Raw genomic sequence first — 19,513 nt, 5'->3', positions numbered from 1 at the left:
GGATTTTTTTTTTCAGAGTTCTAAAAATGCTCTATAATTCATTTGTGAACATGCTCAAATACGCAGAATCGTACGTTTTCAATGAGTGAATTGATTGGTATGTGAATTCTATCTCAAAAAAACTTCCACAAAACGAAAAGGAGGCTTAAGGGGCGCCTGGGTGGCTCAGTGGGTTAAGCCTCTGCCTTTGACTCAGGTCATGATTCCAGGGTCCTGGGCTCGAGCCCAGCATCGGGCTCTCTGCTCCACAGGGAGCCTGCTTCCTCCTGTTTCTCTGCCTGCCTCTCTGCCTACTTGTGATCTCTGTCAAATAAATAAATAAAATCTTTAAAAAAAAAAAGAAAAGGAGGCTTAGAGAGGTAAATCAAGTATTTCAGGGTGATGGACCTAGTGAAGCTTGAGTTAGAATGCAAGTTTTTCTGAGACCAGAACTGTTCTTTTTTCCGTCAAATTGTGCAGCTCTACTAATTGCATAGTCATGGGATCTTTCTTCTTTCAAAGTGTGGAAAAAATAGCTGAAAAATATTAAAAATAGCTGAAGAAGTAATAAATTAAATAAATAAATAGCTGAACAAGTAATACATCATACACATATATTCTCATTGGAAAGCATTTGGATAGTATGGAATTATATAGAATAAAATTTGGAAGTTCTCCTTTATTTTCCTATCTTGTCCTTTTGTGAACATTAGCAGAAATATAGTTATGCCAATATGATTTACATATATATTGCTGCTACTTTACAAAATAGCACACAAATGGGACCTTATATATATTCTATCTATTAATCTACTACTTGCTTCCCCCTCCACCCTGATGATAGGTTCTGGAGATCATTTCCTGTCAGTATCTCATTCATATTGGTATCGTTCTTATAAAAACAACACATGGACTAGGAAATAAAAAGTCAAACATTGAGGATGATCTAAAACAGAAAGCGAAGAACTCCATGCTACCTGTTCCCAAGTTCCATTTCTCAGAAATAACTGCTTTTTGGTGCATTTGCCTTTTATTCTTTTTTTTTTTTTTAAAGATTTTATTTATTTATTTGACAGAGAGAGATCACAGGTAGGTAGAGAGGCAGAGGGCTGGCACAGAGAGAGAGAGAGGGAAGCAGGCTCCCCGCTGAGCAGAGAGCCCGATGTGGGACTCGATCCCAGGACTCTTGAGATCATGACCTGAGCCGAAGGCAGCCGCCCAACCCACCGAGCCACCCAGGTGCCCCTGCCTTTTATTCTTTAAGTGATTACCTCCTTAACTCATAAACATATGCTTAATACTGCTCTCTCCATCCAACAGCTTGAAGCGCTATCTGTTCCTCCATGAAGAAAAATGTGAAGAAAAGTGAAAAATGGGGATATGGCTCTTATACTCTCTCACTCTTACTATTTTTTTTTTTTAAAGATTTTAGTTATTTATTTGAGAGAGAGAAAAAGAGAGGGAGAGTGAGAGCAAGCAGGAACAGGGGGAAGGGCAGGGGGACGAGCAGACTCCGAGCTGAGTGGTGAACCCAGTTCTGCGCTGTATTGCAGGACCCTGAGATCCTGACCTGAGTTGAACTTAGATGCTTAACCCACTGAGCCCCCCAGTCACCCCTCACTCTTGCTAAGTTTTATTAGTTAACATTTACTTTTAGTTTTTTTGGTTTAGTTTAGTTTTATTGTAGTTGATTTTCTTACAACCGATATTTAGATAGACTCTTCCTTGACTTTTAGGATGTAACATGGGGGATGAAAGTTCCCTTCAGCCATATCATTACTTTTACATCATTGAGGATTATAATGTCTACCACACACGGATGTATAATTTTGACAAGACTGCCGTGCTTTCTTTGTACAGGGAATCTGAAATTTGAAATCCAGTACCTAACATGTCCTTTATTGAGGAACTAAATAAAGTGACTGAATCCATAAATAGAAGATAGGAATCCACAATAACCATTAACCTTGTCCCATTGAAAGGGACTGTTACAAATGTCAGGTCAAGATTTTATACCAAATCAGAGGCCTAGAATCATGCCCCATTTTAGCTTGCTTTGTATTTGAACCAAGACTTTTTCCTGTGTGGCTCTCCCTCTCCCCCTGGAAGTGCAATTGCCTTTCTTTATTCTTAGTGAAAAAATAATGCCATAGTGCTGTCCCTTTGTCACATGATGTTCATGATGTTTTGTCTTACTACTTCTTCAAACCCACTAGTTACAGTTATCATAGTAAGATTTCTTCCCCTGGTGGTCCTTGACTATTCTGTTTTTTATCTGGATCTCATGTCCTTCTTTCTCTTTCTTGGAATTTTCTTTTTCTTTTTTTTTTTTTTAAAGATTATACTTATTTATTTGACAGACAGAGATCACACGTAGGCAGAGAGGCAGGCAGAGAGAGAGGAGGAAGCAGGCTCCCTGCTGAGCAGAGAGCCCGATGCGGGACTCGATCCCAGGACCCTGGGATCATGACCCGAGCCGAAGGCAGCAGCTTAACCCACTGAGCCACCCAGGCACCCCATCTTTCTTGGAATTTTCTAAAAAGGTTTTCTATCTACCCTATTTTAGGTTTCTAAAGATGTGTAACCTCTATAGCACCTAACCCAGTACTTTGAACATGGCTGGTACTTTAATAATAATTTTTGAATTAATGAGTGGATGACTAAACCAAAGATTGGTACACTGCCCCTCCCCATATCATGGCAATAAACGTATATGGAAGGGGCACCTGGGTGGCTCAGTGGCCTCTGCCTTTGGCTCAGGTCATGATTTCAGGGTCCTGGGATTGAGCCCCACATCTGGCTCTCTGCTCAGCGGGGAGCCTGCTTCCCTCTCTTAGCCTGCCTCTCTGCTTACTTGTGATCTCTCTTTCTCTCTCTGTCAAGTAAATAAATAAAATATTTGAAAAAATATAAATAAACATATAGTCAAAAGAAATATTTATTCTGTCCTTGAAAGCTCCTAGCTGGAAAAGTTTATGAAGTCCCCCCTCAAACAGGGGGGCATTCATTTAATACTCGAGGATCTCCAGAGACAGCTTTAATAATTTTCCATGGCAATCCATTCCTTCAGTGACCCATGCTTTGCTTGCTAATATCTAGTCCAAATGACCATACGACATCACAGAATTTCCTAATCGATACAGTGTCCAAATCAATCTGTACATTCATTCTCTTCCAAATCATTTATTAAAAAAACTACTAAAGGTAACAAAAATGTGTTGGTTTCTTTTAAGCTGAGAATGCATGAGTTACTATGAATTTTGAGATCCTTTTATTCTCTCATATTTTCTCTAGTCATAGTCATGCTGTATTAGGATAAATCTGCATCTGGGTTGCTTGGGTGGAAGTTCTCCCTTTGGCTGGCAGTCTTAATTAATATGCCTTCTTTGGCTCGTAATCTATATAACGTAACTCCTAAAAGCATGAACTGTGGAAAAGAAGTTTTTCAGACTTTTAATTTGATTGCATATCCTGTGTGTGTTTTTTGCCACTTCTGCAAAGATAGGAAGAATGGCCACACAGGAAGTTTGTTTTGTTTTGTTTTGTTTTAATTGATCTTGTTGCAGGTGTCAGTTCAGGATGAGAGTAGGAATGAGTTCTCCCTTCTTGACACAGTCCATGCAGCTCATTTCAAGGCCAGGCATTATAACCCATGATGGAAGATTCCTCAAATTATTCCTGTGGAATAATTCTTCTAAGCCCTATAAGCATTGAAAAATTTTTAAAAAGACCTAAATTACAGCCCAATCATTTTCCTTCTCTTTTGTTTACACTGTTCCTTCCACCTTTTCAGCTATTTTTTTTTTTTCCGTCTCGGTATATTTCTTTGAGACGACATTAAAAAATTAAATAGCCACAGTGGCAGGGTCACCAACCAGTCATTGTGGCTGCAATAGTTCTTTTTTCCGTCTGGACTGCAGTGACTGGTACAGAGGTCTTATCTATTAGAATTACATTTTTTTTGAGAGCCACTACTGTATTCTGTAAGTTCTTGCACTATACACAGCACTTAATGCCTTGTACATAACAGGAGCTTAGCACGTATTTGGAAGGAACATCCTTTTTTCCTCCTCAGGCATTAGTCAGAAACCACAGCCATCAGCCTCAAGTACCAATGGAAAATTAGATGTGAGATAGGAGTAAATTAAGAGGGAAGGCCAAAAGGCATAGGGAGGACCAGAACCAAGAGGTTTAAGTGGCTGCTTGTGTTTTGTTCATTTGCTTTATTAGGGCACTTCCGGTCCCCACTGAAGCAGCAGGCAGACATGATGGTCCTGGGTCTTCCAGCGGGGAGAGGGAAGAAGACTGCTCATTTAGGTTTACTCATTCAAGCAAGCTCTGTCCCTTCTCATCTTTCGGTTTCCCCAAACTTCTCTGCCCTCCTCTTTCTTGAAAGGAGTTACAGTCTGGAAGATTAAAGGCAACCCATGCCAAAGTGGGATTAAAGTTCATTTTGCATATTTGGAAAAGGAAAGAGAATGATTAACCTCAAGAATCTAGTCTCTTTACAACCCAACAACAAACTAAGCATTCCATAAAAGTTAATTTAGAAACAAGATGGGGAAAGTCGTGTATCCTGAGGCCATCTTCACCTCTGTACTTGGTTTTGTAGGAGAGTTTTCCCTCCTGTGGAGTCCTGTATTGGGGGAAGGTTTACAGAACCATCCAGAGCTCATACTACCTTCACTGATGCTTAGGTGCCATCATTTTCATTTGGGGAATGAATGCTTCTTTTCTGAGGATCTCCTCATTGAACATTATCCTTTGGATCCATCTAAAATAATGATACTTACTGTTTTATTTTTTTATTGCTCCATACAAAAGTGGTAATACATGCCATCCAGTCAAAGATGCCATCAATCTAAAGATGTAGTCCAATTTCAGAGATACTAAATAGGAAGAAGAAATATGTCCCTTGGAATTGATGAAATATGGTACATGTTCACTTTAAAGAATTTACAGACAATAGGAAAGTATCAATACAAATAATCATATTATCACCTTGCAGAGATAATATTCTTCATAACCATGTGGTTTAATTCTATCTAGTCTCTCTATGCTTAGAAATACATGGGGATTTTTTTTCTTTTTAGAAAATACCATATTAGATACAATGTTTAATACCATTTTTTTAATACTTTCATATCTTGAGCATTTTCCCTTATTAAATATTCCTTGAGATGTGGTTTTTAAAAATGGCTTAAATGTTACTCCCCTGCTTTCAGTGCTTTAATGCATTTCCGGTGTTTTGAGATCAGGTATACTGCTCTAGTGAAAATCTTTTTTTTTTTTTTAAAGATTTTATTTATTTATTTGACAGAGAGAGATCACAAGTAGACAGAGAGGCAGGCAGAGAGAGAGGAAGGGAAGCAAGCTCCCTGCTGAGCAGAGAGCCCAATGCAGGACTCGATCCCAGGACCCTGAGATCATGACCCGAGGTGAAGGCAGCGGCTTAACCCACTGAGCCACACAGGCGCCCTGGTGAACATCTTTATACATATATATATCTTTACAACTGGATTATTTCTTTAGGAAAAATTACTAGAAGTGAAATAGAGGGTATAGCTATTTTAAAACTATACATATTGTCACACTGTCGTAAGGTTGTTTTCAGTGCACATTCCCACCATGGTATATGAAATGCAGGTTATCAGTTACTATCACTAACCTCTGTTTCTTCACCTTAGATAATACTTGGCATTACAATTTCAAAGTATTTTGCCACTTCAGTGAATAAACATAACGTGCTGCTGTTTTAAATCTCTATTTATTTATAGATTTTATTTATTTATTTGTCAGAGAGGGAGAGAGAGAGAGCACAAGCAGGGGGAGTGGCAGGCCGAGGGAGAAGGAGGCTCTCTGCTGAGCAAGGAGCCCAGTTTGAGACTTGATCCCTGGGATCATGACCTGAGCTGAAGACAGAGCTTAACCTTAACTGAGCCACCTGGCATCTCTTAAATTGCATTTTTTTTTAAAGATATTATTTATTTATTTGACAGACAAAGATCACAAGTAGGCAGAGAGGCAGGCAGAGAGAGGAAGGGAAGCAGGTTCCCTGCTGAGCAGAGAGCCTGATGTGGGGCTTGATCCCAGGACCCTGGAATCATGACCTGAGCCAAAGGCAGAGGCTTAACCCACTGAGCCACCCAGGCGCCCCCTTAAATTGCATTTTTAAATTTTGATGTGGTAGAACTTCTTCCATGTTTTTGACCATTTATATACTTCTTTCTATTACTGTTCATCATCTGATCATTATTGGTCCATTTTTCTATTAAGATGTGTTTGTTTTTCTTCACTTTTACTTTATTCAAACCCTTCAGCCCACTTCCCAAGTATTTTTTAATATATTCTTTTGGATTTTGACTTAGATATTTAACGTTATTTTTTTTTTTTTTAGTTGAAGCATCATTACTTGATGATGATGATTTTTTAAAAAAGATTTTATTTATTTATTTATTAGAGAGAGAGTGATTGAGAGAGCACAAGCAGGGGAAGGAGCAGAGGGAGAGGGAGAAGTGGGCTTCCCGCTGAGCAGGGAGCCTGACTCGGGTCTTGATCCCAGGACCCTGGGATCATGACCTGAGCCAAAGGCAGACGCTTAACCAACTGAGCCACCCAGGTGTTCCAATGATGATGATTTTTTATACTTGCATTAAATAACCATATTTGAAATTATTTAATTACTTTTGTGCTCACTGTTAATTTATATAATGTGGAGTTTTTCTGTCTTTTAAAGATTTATTTTTTAAATTGAGGTATAGTTGATATGTAACATTATATTTGTTTCAGGTGTACAACATAATTATTCGATGTTTGTATACATTGTGAAATGATCTCCACAGAAAGTCTAGATAACATCCTTCACCTTATATAATGTGAAACTGAATAAAGAAAGCCTCATGTATAATAGAGTTGGGGGGGGGGCAGAAAGGGGAGCTGTCATGCCCTACCAACTCATCATCAAGTTAGAGGCCAGTAGGAAGATGCTACTTTAGTGCTCCAGCAACAGGGAGGGAGACTTTTCCCTGGCCCAGCAACAAACAGCCCAGCCAATGAGAAACTACCACAACTCAGCCAATGAGAAATCACCACCACCCTGAACTCTCACTTTCTTCCAATGAACTTTTGTTCAAGCGGCCCCTCCCACCTCCCCCCTTTCCTCTATAAAATAGTGTTCCTCTTCTTTGTTCTCTGAAACTGCCTGTGGGTTTGGCATAGTTCATGTGTCCCCTGCCATTGTTGTATAAACCCATTTTGCCAGTTAAACTGTTTTATTTTCAGGGTCAACGGTAGTTACAAGAAGTATGTATTTTTTTTTTTTTTTTTTGTGATAAGAAATTTTAAGATCTACTTTCTTAGCATTTTTTCATTACATTATATCCCTGTGACTTATTTTATAACTGTACCTCTTGACTCCCTTTACTCATTTCTCCCACTCCTCATATCCCATCTCAGGCAATCATCAGTCTGTTCTTTGTATCTTTGAGCTTATTTTTTTTGTTTGTTTGTGTTTTTGTTTTAGATTCCACATATAAATGAGATCATATGGTATTTGTATTTTCTGCTAACATATTTCACTTTAGCATAATGCCCTCAAGGTCCATGCATGTTGATGTAAATGGCAACATTTCATACTTTTTTTTAATGGCTAGATAGTGTTCCATTGTATCTGTATACCATAATTTCTTTATCCATTCATCTATCAATGGACAGTTAGATTGTTTCCCTATCTTGGCTGTTGTAAATGATGCTTCAGGGAATATGGAGATGTGTATGTCTTTTTGAGTAAGTGTTTTCATTTTCTTTGGGTAAGTACCAAGATGTGGAATTGCTGGATCATAGAGTAAATCTATTTTTAATTTTTTGAGGAACCTCCACACTGTTTTCCATAGTGGCTGTACTAATTTACACATTACCACGAACAGTGCAAAAGTTTTTCTCCACGACCTTGCCAGTGTTATTTCTTTGATGATCGCCATTCTGATGGGTATGAGGTGATATCTCATTGTGGTTTTAATTAGCATTTTCCTGATGATTAATGATTTTGAGCATTTTCTAATGTACCTTTCTTAGAGAAATGTCTATTCAAATCTTCTGCCTATCTTGAATTGGATTGTTTTTTGCCTCTAAGTTGTATGGGTTCTTAATGTATTTTGGATATTAACCTCTTACCAGATATATGATTTGCAAATGTTTTCTACTATCCCATAGGTTGCCTTTTCATTTTGATGATGGTTTCCTTTGTGGTGCAATGCTATGTATGTATGTATATATGTATGTATTTGAAAGAGGGAGTTGCAGAGAGAGAGAGAGAGAGTGAGTCTCAAGCAGACTCTGCACTGAGCATGGAGCCCAACATGGGGCTCAGTCTCCCAACTCTGAGATCATGACCTGAGCCGAAGTCAAGAGTCCGATGCTTAACCAACTGAGCCACCCAGGTGCCCTTGTGCAGAGCTTTTTAAAAAGTTTGATGTAGTCCCACTTGTTTATTTCTGCTGTCATTGCTTTTGCTTTTGGTGTCGTACTTAAAAAGTCATTGCTAAGACCTATGTCAGGGAGCTCACTGCTCTGTTTTTTTCTTACACCATGGTTTTAATGATTTAAATAAAGTGTAGCCTCTAACAAGTTTTTCATGAAGGCTAGTGGCAAGAGAATGGCGGTAGCTTATAGTCTCTGAGTTTTTATATTATCTGAGAGTGACTTTTTATACCTTCACAGGCTGCTTCCTCCTTAAATAGCTATAGGATTCTTGCATGACAGACTTCCTACCTGGAAACTCTAGATATTGCTCCCTTGAGTTCTGATGTTTGGTATTAGAGAGATGTCTGAGGTCATCTTCATTTTTATTCTACCACAGTAAATTGTTTTTTTCTCTGAACATTTGTCATATTTTGTGTTCAATATTTGAGCAGAATATGTTTATGTACTTCAACCACCATTTTGTAGTCCAGGGTCCTTTCACAACATTGGGAAATACTCTTGTGTTAGTTCTTTGTGGTTCTTTCATCTGTCCTTTTTCTGTTGGCTTTCTAAGATTCTGCCTGTATATAAATTTCGGCTTCCAAAATCTGTCCCTCATTTCTTATCTCTTCTGTCATTTTTCCCTGCAAGTTCTAGGTGAATGTTTTGAGTTCCCTCATCCATTTCAGTAATTTGAGTTTTTTGTAGGCTGTGTTCTGCTGTCCACTCCATCTTCCATCATTTTAAATGAAGCGACACTATTAAAAAAACAATCCACTCCAGGCGATCTTTCCTGATTGCAGACTGTTCCATCTTCGTGTCTACTTTCTCCGTTTCCAGAGGCAGTAACTTCCTGAAGCAAGTGTTTTCTTAAAATATTGAGAATTTTATTCTCAATAAATTCTCAATAACTTCTCTTATTGAGAATTTTATAAAAAATTTGTCCTGTCAGTTTGAGTAAAACCTTTTGAGCAGAGATAGTTTCAAAGTGCTTCCTTTCCTGTGAACTGCCATGTTTTCCCATGAGTCTGGTGATTTGTCCCTCTCTGTTTCCCCTTACAGAAGGAGGACTAGTACTCATTTATAGGCAAACTGGTGTTGAGATGGTTTCTTTTGAAAACTTGGCATACATTGCTGGCCAAAACCTTCAGTCGAAAGGAGAAAGGACAAAAATAATTCTATTCTTCCATGGCCAGATTAAATAGAGTTCATGAACGGGCGTGTCCTGTGTGGTGTAGGTGCTTGCTGTGTGGGCAAAACATGGCCGCTTTGACCATCCTCAGCATACCTGCTTGCTCTGGTTTCTCACCTCAGCAAGGCCAGGCTGTCTTCTCAAAGTGGTGCTTGTACCAGCAACACCTCCTGGCGTCTCTCAGTACCATAGGTTGCCTGAATTTAAGGTCACCCCGCAGAGGCAAGAGGCCCATTCTTCTTTTCAGTTCAGGGGAGAGCGCTGTTCCCGGGATCAGCTCACTGTGTTTACCAGAAAGCTACTTTTTCAGAGTAGACATGAGGCAGCCCTCTTAGCCCCTTCTTTAATCTCATCGCGCCTAACTGTATCCAGAACAATCCCTTGCAATTTCTAGCATATTAAGCACCTTTCTCTATTATTCAGTGCTGACAATAGCTTTGGCCTAATTGAATAGCCCCCTGACCGTGTCTTTAGGGAAGGGGGCAGATCGGGAGGCCTGAGTCTGTACCGACATCTTGCCAGGAAGCTTCCCCTCCCCCTTCTCGTTGGCTATTAAATTCTGAATATGTTCTCAGTCATGGGTGTCCCCATGTCTAGGAAAAATAAGGTCATAAATATTAAGATTGAGCGATGAGAATGGACAGGTGAGTAAGAATGAAAAGCTTCAGTGACTGCGTGAAGCCAGGAAGATTGGATTTCAGTATTGGGCCTATTTAGCTCAGAAGTGGGCCTTTAGTGAAGCTCCTGATTGTTACTTTAAGAAATTTGGGATGAAATAGGTCTGGTAACACACTGGACAAAACCAAGGAAGTAAGGGGCTGGGTTAAATGTGGGATGGCCAGCTCTGTTGGTCTGTGCGGGAGGGGGTCTCAGCAGGTGGGATTGCAGGAGAATCGTGGGCATGAATCCGTCACCCTAGCAGAATTATGCCTTTGCATCTGTGGTCTTTTATATATGAGATGAGATTTCATGCTACAGCGGATGTCCACAGCTCCCTTCATCCACCAGCAGAGCACACGGCATTTAGCAAGCAAAGAGTGAGAGCTTCTTAGGTATTTGTTTTCCTTTTTATATTTTTTCTTTTTTCTTTTTAAAAGATTTTATTTATCTATTTGGCAGACAGAGATCACAAGTAGGTGGTGGAGGTGGGGGGCAGGAAGCAGGCTCCCTGCTAAGCAAAGAGCCCGATGCAGGGCTTGATTCTAGGACCCTGGGATTATGACCTGAGCCGAAGGCAGAAGCTTTAACTGAGCCACCCAGGCGCCCCTATATTTGTTTTCTTGAACAAATTGTACAAACTCGGATTCCCCTTGAATATAGAATCACTCCGTTAGCTATATTCTGAAATAGCTCTGGCAGATAGACATTCTTTCACGTTTTCCTCCAAAAAATGATGAGGTGGCGTCTTTTGTGAAGCTGGGAATGTCTTCAGCATTATTGCTTCCGATGTACAGTCCGTGAAGTCGGGACCACTTGTACAGCATTTATCTGCAGAGTTTTAGATAAATTACAAGCTCGTGGGTGAAAATTACAAGGTTCTTTCTAGAAGCCATAAAGGATTAGGGACAGTTGGGAGCAATTTCAAAAAGTTATTTGATTTGAAGGTTGCCAGGGATTTGAGTAAAGGTACAGGCCTCAGTATCTCACTTCAGATGTTGAGTTTGCCACCTGGCCTGCACGAGGCTAGTTGGCCCTCAGTGGAACTGAAGCACTTAAGCAGTGTTCATTAAGAGGTTTTCTCTGGGGCACCTGGGTGGCTCAGTCCGTTAAGCTTTTGCCTTCAGCTCAGGTCATGCTCCCAGGGTCCTGGGATCAAGCCCCATGTCGGACTCCCTGCTCCCCCAGAGTCTGCTTCTCCCTCTCCCCTTGCTCTTTCCCCCTTCTTGTGCTCTCTTTCTCTCAAATTAATAAAATCTTTAAAAAAATGTTTTTTCTTTCTGATGTCCTTGGATCCTGGTATTAACAGTGTGGGAGCAGTAAGACTTCTATTTGGGTAGGTGAGAAGGGCATTTATGTACTTCTTAGAAATTGATTTCGACCCTTTATGGGAATCTGGCCAAGGGAACCTTCTCCAACCTCTGCTTTTTGTTTTGTTTTGTTCTTTTGATTCTGAAACTCCCTTCAGGTAAAATAGTCCAGGTTAATCAGAAATTCTCAGGTGTGTCCTTAACCAGAGGCCTCAGAATGGGGCAACCTGTGAAGGGGAAACTGGTCATTCAGCCTTCTTCGTCAGACTTGAAGCCACGCTTCTGAGCCCATCTGCCCAGACTGGACCACCTTCGATGCTCCATTCCTTTCTTGTCCTTTCCTTCGTATTTAAAATTCCACGTTTGGGGCGCCTCAGCCGCTGCCTTCGGCTCAGGTCATGATCTCAGGGTCCTGGGATCAAGCCCCACATCGGGCTCTCTCCTCAGTAGGGAGCCTGCTTCCCTTCCTCTCTCTCTGCCTACTTGTGATTTCTGTCTGTCAAATAAATAAATAAATAATCTTAAAAAAAAAAAAAAGTCTTTAAAAAATAAAATAAAATTCCACGTTTGTCCCTGATGTCGCCATCCTCACCTTTCACTGCATTTCGTGATACCCTTTATACAACAACCTAATGTTTTGTGACGTAATCACCCTCAATCCAGTTTCTCCGCGAACCCCCCCCCCCCCAATTCCTCTTAATTTCGTTCTGTCCCCTGCTCCACTTACCCAGTCCATTAGCAGGTCTTATTGTTTTTGTCTAAAACATTCTGGATCTGGCAGAAAAGTGCCAGGGAGGTCTTACTCACACCTGGATCACGTTTCTTTCCCCCTGCTTAACATTTTCTGATGGTTTCCCATTGTATCTAGACTTAAGCCCCCAATTCTGACCATGACCAACGGAGGCCTCCTCCATCTGTTCCACTTCCCTTCTCCACCGCAGTCTTAAGTACGACAAGCTCATTCCCACTCCGGTGCCTCGGCCCCAACTCTTCCTCTGGCTTCTAGTCCTGTCATACCAGACACTGATATTGCCAGGATCCGCATTGTTTAGATCTCAGCCAGCTTAACTCTCCCCAGCAACGGTTGCCTATACGCGTTACTCCCTTCCCTCCCTGTCCCCCCCCCACCTCTAACTCTTACGCTTCTGAAACTATTCTTGGTTTTCTCCGTAGCAACTCATATCTGAATTTCTTGTTTATTTACTGATTCTGTATCTTCTCCATCATAATGTCACCTCTGTGAGAGCAGAGACTTCGTTTTGTTTTCTGTGCCCAGAATAGTGCTTGACACAGAGTAGTTGCTCATCCAGATTTTAAATTACATGATGCAAATAAGTGTTTTCTTCTGCTATGAGAACCCCCTGGGAGAGGAACTGTGAAGTTACGTACTTGTATATTGGTCTCAAGAGTGTGAGCTATGGAGTCTTTTTTTTTTTTTTTAAGATTTTATTTATTTATTTGACAGACAGAGATCACAAGGAGGCAGAGAGGCAGGCAGAGAGAGAGAGAGAGGAGGAAGCAGGCTCCCTGGTGAGCAGAGAGCCTGATGTGGGGCTCCATCCCAGGACCCTGGGATCATGACCTGAGCCATAGGCAGAGGCTTTAACCCACTGAGCCACCCAGGCGCCCTGGAGTCTTTTTTTTTTTTTTTTTTTTAAGATTTTTATTTATTTGTCAGATAGAGAAAGAGAGAGAGCGCACAAGTAGGGGAAGTGGCAGGCAGAGGGGGAAGCAGATTTCCCTGTGGAGCAAGGAGCCTGATTTGGGACTCAATCCCAGGACCTGGGATCATGACCTGAGCTGAAAGCGGATGCTTAACTGACTGAGCCACCCAGGCGTCCCAAGAGCTGTGGAGTCTTAAAGAATCTTCCAAAGACTTTTCAGTTGATAATTAAAAAATATAGAGAGAGAGTTTATTTTTTAGAGCAGTTTAAAACAGCTCCTAGTAAAGTTGAGCAGAAAGCAGAGAGAGTTGCCCTATACCTCTGTCCCCGTGCATACACAGCCTTTCCCACTACTGACATCCTGCACGAGTGTGGTACATTTGTTACAATTGATTAATCTGCATTGACACGTCGTTATCACCCGAATCCATATTTTACATTAGAGTCCACTCTTGGTGTTATATATTTTATGGATATGTTTTATGGATTTAAAAAATGTATTATGACCTATATCTGCCATTATAATATCCTACAGGATAGTTTTACTGCCCTAAAAATCCTCTGTAATCCTCCTGTTCATGCCCTCCCCCACACCCAACTCCTGGCAACTTTTTACTTTCTCTGTAGTTTAGTCATTTCCAGAATATCCTATGATTGAGATCTTAGAGCATATAGGCTTTTCTGACTGGCTTCTTTCACTTATTAATATGTATTTAAGTTTCCTCATTTCTCTTCATGACTTGATAGTGCTTTTTAGTGCTGAATATTATTCTATTGTCTGAGTGGGCCACAGTTGACTTATCTACCTACTGACAGACATTTTGGTTCCTTTCAAGTTTTGGTAGTTGTTCATAAAGCTGCTATAAAATCTGTTCACAGGTGTTTGAGTGGACGTAGTTTTCAGTTCACTGGGGTGAATATCAAAGAGGCCGATTCCTCACTCTTACGCTGAGGGTATGTTTAGTTTTTGTGAGAAATCACCAGACCAAGTGGCTTTCCAAAACAGCTGTATCATTTTGCATTCCCACCAGCAAACGAATGCATGTTCTCTTGTTCCATTATTGTTGTCAGCTTTTGGTGTTATCAGTGATCAGTGGATTTTGGTCATTCTAATTGGTGGGTAGTAGTATCTTGTTTTAATTCGCAGTTCCATGGCAAATGATAATGAGTGTCTTTTCATATTCTTATTTGCAGTCTGTACATTGGTGAGGTGTCTGTTCAGATCTTCTGGCCATTTCTTCCGTAAAGTTTTTTTTTTAATTAATTAATTAGTTAATTAATTAATTATGAGAGATCACAAGTAAGCAGAGAGGCAGGCAGAGAGGGGGAGGAGGAAGCATGCTCGCTGCTGAGCAGAGAGCCTGATGCTATGTGGGGCTGGATCCCAGGACCCTGAGACCTTAGTCTGAAGGCAGAGGCTTAACCCACTGAGCCACCCAGGGGCCCCTGTTGTTGAGTTTTTAAGAGTTCTTTGTATTTTGAATTACAGTCCCTTATTGAACATGTCTTTTGCAAATATTTTATCCCAGTTTGCAGCTTGTCTTCTTATTCTCATGACAGTGTCTTCTACAGAAGAGTTTTTAATTTTTCTGAAGTACGGTTTACCAGTTATTTCTTTCCTGGGTTGTGTCCTTGGTGTTGTAACCAAGGAGTCGTCACCATGCCCAAAGTCATCTAGATTCCCTCTTAAGTGCCATTCTTCCTCTTCTGAGAACCAAATTATATTTATGTTACACTAATCAGTAGTATCTTACAGGTCATTGGTGCTGTTTAATTTATTAGTAGTCTTTTTTTTTCTGTGTGCTTCATTTTTGGGTAGTTTCTATTTCTGTGTATTCTAGTTCACTGATTTTTTTTTCTGCAATGTCTAAAGTGCTATTAATCTCATTCAGTGGGATTTTTAAATTTCAGATACATTTTTCATCTTTAGAATCTTCATTTTATTTATTTATATGTACGGAAGATATGTATATGTGAAAGAACAAAGATATATACATCTTATATATACATATGTGTCATTTATCATATGTGTCATATATATCTTTCATTTCTCCATTTCTTTTTTAATAAGATTTTAGTTTTTAATTTATTTTTCATTTTTCATTTTTTAAAGATTATATTTCTTTATTTGAGAGAGAGAGCAATAGAGAGCACAAGTAGGGAGGAGAGGGAGAAGCAGGCTCCCCACCAAGCAGGGAGTTGGACCTGGGACTCGATCCCAGGATAATGGCCTGAGCTGAAGCACTTGATTAAGTGACTAAGCCACCCAAGTGCTCCAGATTTTTTTTTTAAAGATTTATCTTTCAGAGAGTAGGAGAGAGAAAGAGAGCACGAGAGGGGGAGGTTCAGAAGGGGAGGGAGAGAAGCAGACTCCCCACTGAGTATGGAGCTCGATGTGGGGTTTGATCCTATGATCATGACCTAGCCAAAACTAAGAGTTGGATGCTTAACCAACTGAACCACCCAGGTACTCCCACAAGATTTTATTTTTTAAGTAATCTCTGTACCCAGCATGGAGCTCAAACTTATAACCCTGAGATCAGGAATCCTAAGCTCTACCAACTGAGCCAGCCAGGCACCCCTCTTCTGGCTTACTTCTCAAGTGGCTGGTGGATATTGTGAATTTATTTTTTGGGTATCTGATTTTGTTAAATTCTTTTAAATAATGTTGGGCTTTGCTCTAATGACTAGTTAAATTATCTGGAATAACTCGGATACTTTCGAGGCTTGCTTTTAAGCTATTAAGTGGATCTAGGGCAGCCTTTGATGTAGAACTAATTTAGTTCTACTGCTAAGATGATGCTTTTCCAAGGACTCTATCCATTAGCTTATGTGGTAGGAGCCATTCTCACCGCTGAGAACACAAAATATCCCCAGCCCTGTGTGCACTCGGAGATTTGTTCAGCCTGTGATTTGCTGGTGCTTCTTTTCCTGCCCTTGGGAAGTTTCCATTCACACCTGCAGAAGTCAGTGCTCAGCCAAAGTCTTGGAAGGAACCCTTCTGCACATGTCTGCTTATTTTCTGTCTGTACAGGTTCTCTTATTCCAGTATTCTGTTTTACAGATCCTTGTTGTCTGGTTTTCCTAAACTCCCGTCTCTGTCTTCACAATTCAACAAGATGGAAAACGGAAAATTCTAGGTTCTCTTTGACTCTCCCTCCTCCCATGACCACTCTGGCTTTGCAACTGTTGCAGGGAGTAAGCTAGGGCAATTTTAGCCTCACCTGTTTTGTTTCTCCATCTTTGGGATTTTCTCTTGCTCTCTTTTCCAGTGTCAGAAACATTTGTTTTGTATTTTTTGGTCCGTGTTTAGAGTTGTTTAAGGTAGAAGGGCAAAGCTTGTCACTGGTACTTGGAATGTCCAGAAGCAGGAGACCTTCCTTTGATGTTTTGCATTTCCATTATTTTGTTCAGAAGTTCATTTTGCTGCCCTGTAAGGGGTGTGGTGGTTTGGCCTTTTAGTTGAAATCATTACGAATGTTGGTATCTTGGTAAGAAGTCTCTGTTGCCTATGTAGGAAATCACCCAGTGCTGGGGAATAGTACCGTTCTATTCTCTTCTTTGTAGTAGAGAAAGCAATGTCTTAGGCAGAGGTGGTAGGGATTTTGCCTGACATGTGGCATCATTTCTTAGAATACGCAACAACTTGGCCATCGGTTTTTCTTCCACTGCGTGTGGTTTTAGGCTTATTCTTCAGCTGATGAATTCACCACCTACTCCATTCTTGGGCTGTGAATCCACAGGCTTGAATTCTGTCTTGAGAGCCAAAATTTTGCAACTGCTGAGTTGGTTGGTTTTTTGCCTGGAAAAGTTGTTAGGGCAAAATTGATACTTTGATTGGGGAGAGAAAGAGGCAGATTTTCAGATGAAAGCTGTTCCACCCCAAATAGTATAAAAAATTTTTGGCTTATTATCTAAACGCATGGGTAGAATTTGATGTATCATGAGAAAGAGAAGCTCATAAACAGTAAACTTAGTGGTGAGTGGGCATCATAAGACCACACATAAGTAGGGAAACCATGTGTCTATCCTGTTTGCTAGAGACAGTCCTGGTTTACACCTGTTGTCTTGGAATAATTAACATTCCCTTTTACTCTTGGAAGTGTCATGGTTTATATCTATATATATCTATATATATATATATCTATATATATTTACACACACACACATATATATGTATATATGTATGTATATGTATATATTTATATTTATATAACATATTTGCATTTATGTATTTATATTTATATACATACAGAGTTATCCTAGTTATAGAGAGTGGTTTAAAGAGTACAGTGTAGGTGTTAATTCCCTGATTATTATTGTCCTTGATTGATGGACTTACTGTTTACTCTGTATTTTTGTTGAATAGTGTATAGTGACTAATAAATGTGTGTGTGGCTTATTTTATTTTATTTTTTAAATTTTTGTATTTTTCCTACAGATGATCTCAATGCCACCCACCAACACTGTGTTTTGGCTGGTTTACCACCTCGGTTTAGTTCCACCCACCGAGTGGCAGAGGTAAGTGTAAATAAAAATGTGATTCAAACTTAATTGAATGTGACAGCAGTGGTTGAATGAGCAATTTTGCATGGAGTTTTGGAAGAGTATTTGATAGGAAAATTGCTTCCATCGAACTTGATGTTAGCCTTTATTTACTTGCTTTTTTAGCAAGGAGTTGTGTGGGATACAGTTTTAAAAAGTGTTCACAGCGTGGGATTAGTATATTTTGCTTCTTTGTGGTTCTGTTTCTTGGAGAAGGTAAAATGCTATTGGCAGGTGTTGCTAGTTAGAGATTTTCCAAGGGGTTTGTGTCTGTCAAGGTCAAGGACAGAAGATGGCCAGAAGGAAAGAGGAGGGTTTGTGTGCTTGTGCATGGGTTAGCTGTGACCAGGCTCCAATGGTTGAGAATTTACATTTTCCTTAACTTTTGGGTCAGGTTTCTGGGCATGTGAATGTAAATTAAGGAGAGAGTTAAGAGCAGTGCCCAGGAATTTCTGAGCTCTCCAGTTGGGTTCATAACCCAGACTTTATTGCTAAATTCTGCCACCACTTGGAATGGCTGGATAGTCAGCTGATTAGACCAGTTCAGAATGGAAACCTGGGAGGTGGGAAAAACTCTTAGCAGTCACCCTGGGGTACTGTGTGATCGATTAAGGGTGGCTCTAGAGAGCAGGGGAATAGTCACGAGAAGGCCTACAAGTTGACCTCGTATCCAAGCTTGTTATCTGTGCTTTGCTTTGTAGATTGACTTTCCGTTGTGCCACAGGGGGACCCGGGTGGGAAGTTGGACAGAAGTGATGCAGATACATTCATGTATTTCTGGAAGGTCTTCTAATTGGTATATTGTTCGGAAAGCTATGTGGGGATGTGCAGAAAGTACTATAAAAATATCTTTGATCTCATAACACTATTATATTTAACACCTAGGAAACAATTCAAAGGAAACATGCATGCACACATATGAAAATGCTTATCTGGAGTGACTAAGAATAGTGAAGAGCTGGTCAGAACATTAGTGCCTCTTTAGGGCATGGCTAGTTAATTATCTGAGTGTCACCTCAGTGAGCAGCCATCGAAAATACTTACCTTGAATACTTAAGTACAGAGAAAAACAGAATAGACACTGATGGGTTCATTCTGATCACAGCTGTGTGGACAAAGAATCATGTGCAATAAAAACAATTAAAATAAGGTAAGGTGACAGGATTATGATTTTATCTTAAAATTTTTTATTTCATGTATTATTGTTGTCAGTAATAAAAGAGGGAAATATATATATATATACACAGAAATTTGTGTGTTTTTTCTAACATGAAAGTTACATTATTATTTCCTTTACGAGAAGAGATGAAAAAAACCATGCAGTGTTGTAGCCCTCACTTATTTTGTAAATGTCCTTTCCTTCGTACAGGACTAACGGGGTATGTCTTACCTGTGCCACATACAATGACTTGTGATTTTCTGTCCACTCAAAATGTGTCAGAAACATTGTCTTAGGGAAGTGAGGTTCTGAATTTCATTTTAGTTAATCAGAAAAGAAATCTATTTAGTTTTTTGGTTACATATGACTAGATTATATTTGACAGCTCTCAACTTTTATTGGATTTTTTTTTCCTTCTGGTTGGAACAGAAGAAATCTTTTGTTCCGACTATCTTTTTAAAATTTAAATTTTGTGAATTTTATATACCATTATATTTTGAACAGGTAATTACTCAAATGATTCAAAATTCACAAAGTACCCAAGAAT

General features: G+C 39.8%; 1 protein-coding gene across 6 annotated transcripts in view; it reads left to right on the top strand.

The window, feature by feature from the left end:
* The window catches only part of FTO (FTO alpha-ketoglutarate dependent dioxygenase), a 374,055-nt gene that overhangs the window by 143,007 nt on the left and 211,535 nt on the right, over window positions 1–19,513 (top strand). For all 6 annotated transcript variants that reach the window (XM_082712132.1, XM_082712136.1, XM_082712134.1 and 3 more), the window contains one exon: window positions 17,704–17,783. In XM_082712132.1, coding sequence (XP_082568258.1) covers window positions 17,704–17,783 — 80 coding nt within the window. The remainder of the gene's footprint in view (window positions 1–17,703; window positions 17,784–19,513) is intronic.

This window comes from Mustela nivalis (genome assembly GCF_964662115.1).
Source record: "Mustela nivalis genome assembly, chromosome: 18".
Lineage (NCBI taxonomy): Eukaryota > Metazoa > Chordata > Mammalia > Carnivora > Mustelidae > Mustela > Mustela nivalis.
This window is presented reverse-complemented; position numbering and strand designations above follow the sequence as displayed.